Genomic DNA, 8,438 nt, shown 5'->3' on the forward strand with positions numbered 1-8,438 from the left:
CTCGTATATGCTTAAATCATGAATCGTGGTGATGTAAACAAGTTCTACTAAACTTCACTTTTAAATTCACCATGTTTTCAATACATTGTCAGAAATAATAGATCAAAAATTTGGGAACTTTCTATCGGTCTGAATTTTTCTTTAACTGGAAATGATGAAAAATCTGATTTTTGACCTTGAAAATGGGAGGTTGACTTATACACGGGTTCGACTTATACGCAGATAAATACGGTAATTTATATTCCACAGACATGCATACATGTACAGATTTAAAGAGGGCTTAAAGTAGCCACTGAGATGCATGATGGCAAGTTGGCAATTATCAATCATGTTGCATAATGCTATTGAGGAAAAATCTGCTTAAATTTTTTTTCCTCAAAAGTCCAAAAAAATTGTGGTTTGCAATTGTTTTCTTGCATCCTACAAACATCCTGTGTGGGTTATTATACCAGTAAACCAGCAGGAAAAGTATGTTATTGCTTAAGTATGCGCATATTAAAGAGAGTTGCCAGTTATCATGGTATTGTTGTGTCACTTTTTCAGGCTCTGGTTGGCTAAAAATTTAATCTGAAATTGACATTACAGTGCTGAAATGGGTTGCTCAGTTGGCTTTGAAATTCTGCAGGGTTGCTACAAATTTAATAAACCAAAATGAAACGTGGAGATGCAGCCTTTTGCTTTTACTGCAAAGGGCTGATCATTGACTTTCTAATTTCCTCAAGAATTCTTGAGGCACTGCATATGCATGTATTTCCTGGATAACTTTTGCAGAAAGATAGAAATTGAATTTTGATCAGGCAATAACTGATACGTTTCTACTTTTACTTTGTGCTCATAAAGACTGGATCTCAATTTAAAAAAACTAATTGCAAGTTTGAGATACTAATTCCACTATAAAATGGCAGCGTTGAGGGGAAACTTATACCTGTATGGGATTCTTTGCTTTGCCACTCCCCATATGAGAAAATTAATCTCCCATCTTGCTACTAAATAGTAGTTAGTTAGCAAAAGAATTATTATAATTATAGTATTTCCTAGGCAGCAGTCTTTGCCTCTATATTTAAGGTGCCCCTCATGGAACCTCAGGACTGATAGGGATTTTGTTTTTCAGGTCTATTTGGATAATGGAGCTCAGGTATGATCTTTTACTGCCATTAGCTTTCAGACCTTTGATACAATAATCAATCATTATTCATTGTTTGATAGCTTTAAGGTGTTTCCATGTTTTAATTGATTCCACAGTGACAGTCTTTAATATATGCCTTCAACTTGCTATGTTCTCATACTCATTTGTTTTCGGAGTTTGTTGTGGTTTTTTCCCAAAGTCACTCTTTACTTAATTTTTTGTAAGTTGGAGACATCTGTACATATGCAACTGATGGTATAAGTAAAGAGAGAATTGATCTTTTTTCTTTTTTCCCTTTTTGTTCTCAGATCAAATCCCCTCATGACAGGGGTATTTCCCAGTGTATTGCTGAAAACAGAATTCCTTGGGAAAACTCCTGGGAAATCAGTCTAGTCAATCCACTTCTTAAAGACCCTTATGAGGAGATATGTGCATCTTACTTTGAAGACATAAAAAAGTATTGCCATTACAGGTAATTGTGACATTTTTTCTTTCTCAATTTTTACTTTTCCCTGTATTCCTCTGTTTAAAAATATATTTAGTAAGTTTTAGATTCAATTTTAGGTCTTAAAAATTGATACTGAGGTTTGTTGACTCTTATGGACTTCTTTCAACCCAAAAATGTAATAAGTTTAACTGCAGTTATTAATTTTTCAAAACAGAAAACCCATTACACCTAACTGTTAACTTTTGAGAGTTTTGACCTATTAAGGTGAATTTTATGATCCTTTTTGTGATTGTATTTGGTAGCTGCCTATGACACCACATAAAATAAAGAATAGGTGGCTATTAACGTAGCGTGGCAGCATGAATCAGGTCACATGATGATAAAAAGCTATCATATGGTTGACTCTTTAGTGAAGACAACAGAAAAACCCGGCTGAAATACACTTTCACTCCTATGCATGGTGTTGGACAGAGGTTTGCTGAGCTGGCATTTGAGGCATTCAACCTACCTCCTTTTGTATCTGTGAGAGAACAGGTATATTCTGATAACTAACCTGGTAATTCTCCCTTTCTCCCTTTCTCCCACAATCAGCATATCAAGATTCATTTTCATGCAAAGTTGAAAAAATTTTGGTCAAATAACATATACCAACCAATTGTTTATTAGCAAATTATTTAATGCATCATAATGCTTTGTGATTTTTTCTAAAGATGGATCCAGATCCTGAATTTCCAACTGTAAAATATCCTAACCCTGAGGAAGGAAAGAGTGCCTTAGTGAGTGAAAAGATGAGTCTACTATCAATGAAAATCTTGTGACTGCAAAGAATAAAAGTTGGTTTTTGAGTAGTCTAAATATAGCTTCTCAGAATGAGGAGGAAGAACTGTTTAGAATATGGAGACTTCAAGCAACAATGCACACACAAGCTGCTTTAAAAATATGATGAAATATACAATGTTATAGAATAAAGTAGTCATAAGATTTAGAATCACTGTTTATAAGCTTTTTCAATTTTGCACAAGGACCTTGCAATGAATACTGCTAATGAGAATGGCTGTTCCATTATTCTGGCAAATGATCCTGACTCTGATAGAATGGCTCTTGCAGAGAAACAGCCAACGTAAGTAACATATTCACAATTAGACACATCACAATTGATTCACATTAGCTGTACACACTGAACCAAAAAAGAGACAGTTACCAGTTTACAGTTGTTCCTATCTTGTTTCTGCCTATCTGGTTTCTTCCTTCTATGTTGATGTCGTTTCCTAATTTAGACTACACTTGCCACATTCATGAAGCTGCAATTTAAATTCAGACCATTATAATTATTTTCAACATTGAAAATGTATAAGCATTCAGCTTTCATTTTGTGCCAGATGAAGAGATTCATCTCTACCAATGACATGAATTTCCAGAGAAATTACATATACACATTTTCGGAAAGAACTTTTTAAGTTCTATTCATTGTGGTCATAGACATTATTTAACTACAGAAAAAAGAGATTTCCATCTAACCCCTTACTAGTCTAAAACAAAGGCATAGTCCCAAAGACAATCCTTTGCTTGTTTTTTAAATTGAGTTTTTATGTTTTATCATTGTCAAAGTATCATACATTACAATTGTTATCGATGTTGTTATTTTTAGAGAAAAAAGGAATGGTGGTAGGCCAGCTGATTAGCTATGATTATGTTCAGATTTAATTTTGGTGCATTCACATTTCTGACCAAGTCTTTTTCTTTGTGTGTTTTAACATTGAAGTGGTCAGTGGAAGGTATTCACTGGAAATGAGATTGGAAGTATGTTTGGATGGTGGGCATTCACTTGTCACAAAAAAAAACATCCTGAGCTATATCCAGGTATCAGCATTCAAAGCATGAACATTACTAATTGAGAGTAGTTGGGTTTTTTTTTTTGTTAATTTGATAAAATTCCCTGCTTCATACTTACATAAGGACTGTAACCTTTCAAAAGATAAATACAACTTGGAGGCTCCATATTTGGACCTCCAAACTAGATTTCTTCCAGGGTTATTACTAAGCGACTTTATAAATTGTATTTCTTATCAATAAGTCTATTGATCCCTCCAAAATCCCACTAGCTGGAAAAAGTGGGTACTGGCACATCTTGAAAACAACCTTGATTTTTAAAGCAACTTTTGAAATTTAACCTTGATTTCAAGTCAACCTTGAAATCAACTTTGATTTCAAAAAACAATTACACATTTTGGAGACAACATTGATTTCAAGGCAACTTGAATTTTTTATAGGTGAATAATGTTCACAATGTCTCACTCCTGAGTTCTGAAGAGGGCGTGAAAAATATTATCTTGAGTGATCCTCTTGTTGCGCCATCAGGCTGTTGATTGTTGTGTGAAGATTTCATGCCTTTGCTCCATCACACATCATTAGGCTTGAATTTCACATCACCTGTGAAATTCTAGTCTTTGCACCTGCAAGCATACTTTGTGATTTCATACCAAAGGATCCGCATCAATGTTGTACTTCCCTATGAAGAAGTGGTGGTGTGACTTGATTTGTTCTTCTGTCATAAGAGTGTCTTTGTAAACGAAAAACGTATGACAGTCTGAATTTAAACCTCTATGAAGATTACCTTTATCTTGTTGGAAAAATTCCCATATACATAATTACTATAAGTAATTTCTCTTGCACTAAAGTTGAGAAGCTTTTTCCCTTTACACTAGAAGGAAGATTAATATACTATAGCATCACCATTACTATCCATATTCCAGTGACAGCTGACAATATTTTCCTTCCTTCTGTTGGGCTTGCTTTTCTCTTGAATCTGCTGAAGGTTTAACATCAATAGAAACACATTTTAAATATCTTCTTTGTACTCTGAATGATTTCGTGTTTTCTCCAACAACAGTAGTTGTTGATTTTGATTTTGGTACTACTGTTCCACCAATAATGATATATCTATCTTTTTTAAGGGAAAGAGAAAAACCATTTTGACTTCCATTCCTAATCAAGCAGTTTCTTGTATCTATTGCTGTTCCATTTAAACTTCTCCTATTATCTTGATAACACCAAGGACAGTAAGGATTTTAGCATTGGTGATAAAAGGAAGATCAAAATGGCTATTTCCATGAAAAAAAAGTCTTCCATTGTTTATTGAAGTTGATATTTTTGGTCTGAGTGCAATTTTTTTGTGTGTTGCATGGTTGTTCAATCCTGATGAATCGAAAGCAGGGACACTGAAGTTATTATAAAGAAGTACTTCCCTGTTTGAGTTGTGGTGATACCAGCTTATTGCTTTTTCCCTTATGAATGTCTCAATGAAGAGATTCTGGGGGGATGTTTTGACAAAAAAGTGAATAAGTCGCTTGTTTCTGTTTTTTCATCAACGTAATTCTTGGTCACTGCCTCTTGGTGGCTAGTTTGATTGGCAAGATTGACAATATTTTTATTGTGCATATCTTTATCAGTTTCTTGAATTGATTCGTTAGGATTGCTAGGGTCTATTGAGAAACTTATTTTTTATTAGGTTTTTTCTAATTGACAAATTCCTTCAGGAGGCAACTCAGTTCCAGGAGGAACAATCTGGAGCTCTTCTCTGACAAAACCACACTTTGGTCCATCCTTCAAATAGTAGAGAACAGGCTCATTCTTATTTACAAGTGTTCTATCAATATTGAAGAACTTCATAGACCACTCAGGGTCTGAGGCTCACTTCTGACCACCTTCCAGCTCACCAGCGGCAAAGAGATATCTCACATTTGAAAAGTCTAGTCTCTTTTCTTTCAAGCCAATAGGCCTTGAATAAGTCGTTGAACTCTTTACATCAACCGACTTGTCTTTGATGGCAACCACAGGTTTCTTTCCAGTCAACCTGGTCACCTCGCTATTCAAAGCTGAAACAACTTCTGGAAGCCTCTTCACCCATTCAGTTGATCTCTTTCCCCCTTTGAAGTTCATCTCTTGACTGTACTGGAAAGTGAAGAGGCGTTCACCCAAAGTTCAAATGAATTGTTCAATGATTCCCTGATCTCTGTAAACATTCACATTCTGTCTTCTTATTCTCATATCATAAACGGTTGTGAATATATGGAAGTTATATATCATATATTATTGCGAAGATCGCTTTCATTCACGTCTCATATCATACTTTGTCATCTCTCTTGTGACATCACCCATGAATTCATGGCCAGGATCAACCTGAAGAACGTTTGGCCATCTCAGTGGTCCACGCTTACAGATTGTCTGAAAAGCTCTTTGAAATCTCAGAAGAATCCTTTGAGGTGAGAGGTTCGGCAGCCTTGAATCTGCTTGCAACACCAACAACTTTAAATGCGTACTTACAGACTTTCCTCGACCTTAAGGTCGCTTTGTCATGTGGAAAGAAGATCAGTTTGATGAACTGCATTTGGAGATTGAAGATCAAAAGTTGGTCTCGGGATATACTTCAGGGCAAGCAAATAAATCTGCCAGATGGCTTACTTCATCAGCCAAAGCATTGCATCGTCTTTAGAACAGCAGCACCGAACAGGAAAGAAGGAGATGCCGACAGTTCCATTTAACGAGAATCCAATCAGCGGCTTGAATGAAGAGATTAAGATCTTGTTACCCCTAATCAACCCTTCAATGCAAAATTCAGATTAATATTCACAGAAATGAAAATTCAGCACACCTCAGGTGAAGAATCAAAGAGATGTTTGATATTTCTGATGTTTCACATCTACTTTACCGTCAGAAGGATTCTCTTTGAGATGGGTGGAATCTGGAGTGAATCGGCTCCTCCTGGTGACCCAACTTTTAGCCAGGTAAACAATAATTATGACACTCTATTGCTCAAACGAATATGTGAAGAATTTGGAATTTGATCAGCTACAGGCCGCGGCAGGCCACGAAAGGGTAGACTTCCGCTTCAACGAAGGTGATAATCACGATCTCGGATCTGTTTTCATCTATGTGACGAATGTTGGTCCGGAAGCAGATCATCCAATAACCTATCTTGGAAGAAAAAAGTTCAGCGATGGGGGTAGAAAAGCCATCAAACGCAATCACATCTATCTCATAAGGAATGATAATGCGAAAGTTGATAGGCAATTCGACTTCTTCATGGCAGACAAGCCAGAAGGTCTGACGCAAGCTAGGATGACGGGACTGAATTAGATGATTGAGATATTCGTTAATTGAATTCTCGGTGTACAAGTCTATGTCAGATCATCAATCTTGGGTTCATCAGGAAGCGCTAAGGAAGCACAACGTATGTTCTTTGTATTGAGGATGTGATCAGAAAGTCAGACATTTCGAAGAGCGTTCAGAGGTTTCAGCTCACTATTGATGAGGTGAAAGTCCAGCATGATCTTGCAGTCTCACCAGGCACCTGGCTCATGCCCTCAACTTTTTTTCTTAACACTCGGTTCGGTTTAATAACAGCCTGAAGAAGGCAACTGCCGAAATGAAGCTCGGAGTCAACAAATCAATGGAGATGAAATCAGTCGGAGAAAGGCACATGAATGCCCATACCTTTGGCCAGGCCGCGGAGCGGCAGGCCCCAGAGGGGCACCTCTCACCCTTTAAATAAAGTGAATACGACCTCAACTGAGGTTCAGGTGAAGACACCACGAAGGTTAGATAAAACAAATCATGATATGTTGAAGGTAGGATTGATTTCAGCTAGACTGGTATCAGCGTTGTTAGTTCCTCGCTTGTTCTTCTGAACGCGCTCAACCCTTGATTATGGCTACTCCCATTATTAGAAGCCATGCATTTTGACCGAGGAAGCTGATCACTGATCCAATAGTCTTGAAAATCAAGCCAATTGTGGAGCCTATGAAGTGTGGAGAGCTATTTTGCGTCCAAGAGTCTTAAAACCATCCCTAACTTCTATGGAAACAGATTCTGGCCTCTTGTCAATGCGCTCACAATCATTCCAATCGTTCTTCCCACTGCTAGGACAACAGCTGAGACTGTGAAACCGTATTTCTTGAATATGTTTCTCACTCTCTCTCTTAGTGAAGTGCCTTCTTCAAGTTCTTCTCTCTTATTCTCAAGAGCAACATTCCGCTCTCGATTTCCTATTAATCTTTCTCTTACTCTTTCTCTTATAGCTTGGTCTTCATTCTCATCATCAGCAATTCCCCGATCCTCCTTAATTGACTTCTGTTTCTCTTCAATTTCTTTCTCCTTCTGAGCAATCAAAGCCTCTCGCTCTGAGGTTTTCATTTTGTTTGGGAGTGATAGATCCAACCTTTGCTTACTCGTACCCTTTTCTTCAGCATATAAAGGATGTTTTCTTGCCCTGAACAAATATCTTTACCTGCAACCTTCTTGTCTTACTACAAGAAACCTCGAGTTCCGAGGCATCTGCCTCAGGATAAATTCTGGTAAGTTATTCCCATGCGTTGTCATTTGTAGTGATGACTCGCTAATGAGTAGTATCACCTACAATGAAAGATGTGTCTGAAGTTTTTATCCCCTTCTCTTCTCCCCTATTCATTGTCGTCATTAAAGTCATTAAATCTTCCTCATCTGATGGCCTTGGAGTTGAATTATAATCAGGTTGCGAAGGTGTTGATGCATTTCCTTTATCATCATCGTCGCCGTCGTCGTCACCGTCATCACCGTCATCACCGTCATTGTGTTTCAATAGAGTACAGTATCTCCAAAATCATCCATCTTATAATGATATATCTGTTATTTTAAAATGGGAGTCAGTGGAAAAAACAACCCATATTTTCAAAAAGAAGACGTCAAATGCCCTCTAGACTGACCGTGCGATTCACAGAGTAACATTTAACCCTGATAGGACATCTCCAGGTTAAGTCCTTAGAGTCCTAGATCCAAAGCTTGACGACGGAGTCGTCCTTGTGCCAGGATCTCTTTTACTCATCTTTG

The 8,438-nt window shown here is 37.2% G+C and overlaps 2 protein-coding genes and 1 pseudogene across 10 annotated transcripts in view; 2 read left to right on the top strand and 1 right to left on the bottom strand.

Moving 5' to 3' along the window:
- Positions 1-8,438, top strand: part of LOC113680399 (phosphopentomutase) — a 33,335-nt gene that overhangs the window by 12,067 nt on the left and 12,830 nt on the right. For all 9 annotated transcript variants that reach the window (XR_016182443.1, XM_027197431.2, XM_089192028.1 and 6 more), the window contains 6 exons: positions 1,112-1,135; positions 1,435-1,598; positions 1,985-2,108; positions 2,285-2,350; positions 2,597-2,694; positions 3,337-3,434. Coding sequence is in view for 8 of the 9 variants with exons in the window: in XM_027197431.2 (XP_027053232.2) it covers positions 1,112-1,135; positions 1,435-1,598; positions 1,985-2,108; positions 2,285-2,350; positions 2,597-2,694; positions 3,337-3,434 (574 nt within the window). In the remaining variant the exon portion in view is untranslated. The remainder of the gene's footprint in view (positions 1-1,111; positions 1,136-1,434; positions 1,599-1,984; positions 2,109-2,284; positions 2,351-2,596; positions 2,695-3,336; positions 3,435-8,438) is intronic.
- On the top strand, positions 6,209-6,982 carry LOC149035427 (uncharacterized; annotated as a pseudogene).
- The window catches only part of LOC149035428 (uncharacterized), a 1,336-nt gene continuing 23 nt past the window's right edge, over positions 7,126-8,438 (bottom strand). The window contains exon 1 of the mRNA XM_089192039.1: positions 7,126-8,438. This exon is cut by the window's right edge and continues 23 nt beyond it. Within this exon, the coding sequence (XP_089048165.1) occupies positions 7,428-7,766 (339 nt within the window). The 5' untranslated portion in view covers positions 7,767-8,438 and the 3' untranslated portion in view covers positions 7,126-7,427.

The sequence above is a fragment of the Pocillopora damicornis genome, chromosome 13, assembly GCF_964200805.1.
Source record: "Pocillopora damicornis chromosome 13, jaPocDami1.2, whole genome shotgun sequence".
Taxonomy (NCBI): domain Eukaryota; kingdom Metazoa; phylum Cnidaria; class Anthozoa; order Scleractinia; family Pocilloporidae; genus Pocillopora; species Pocillopora damicornis.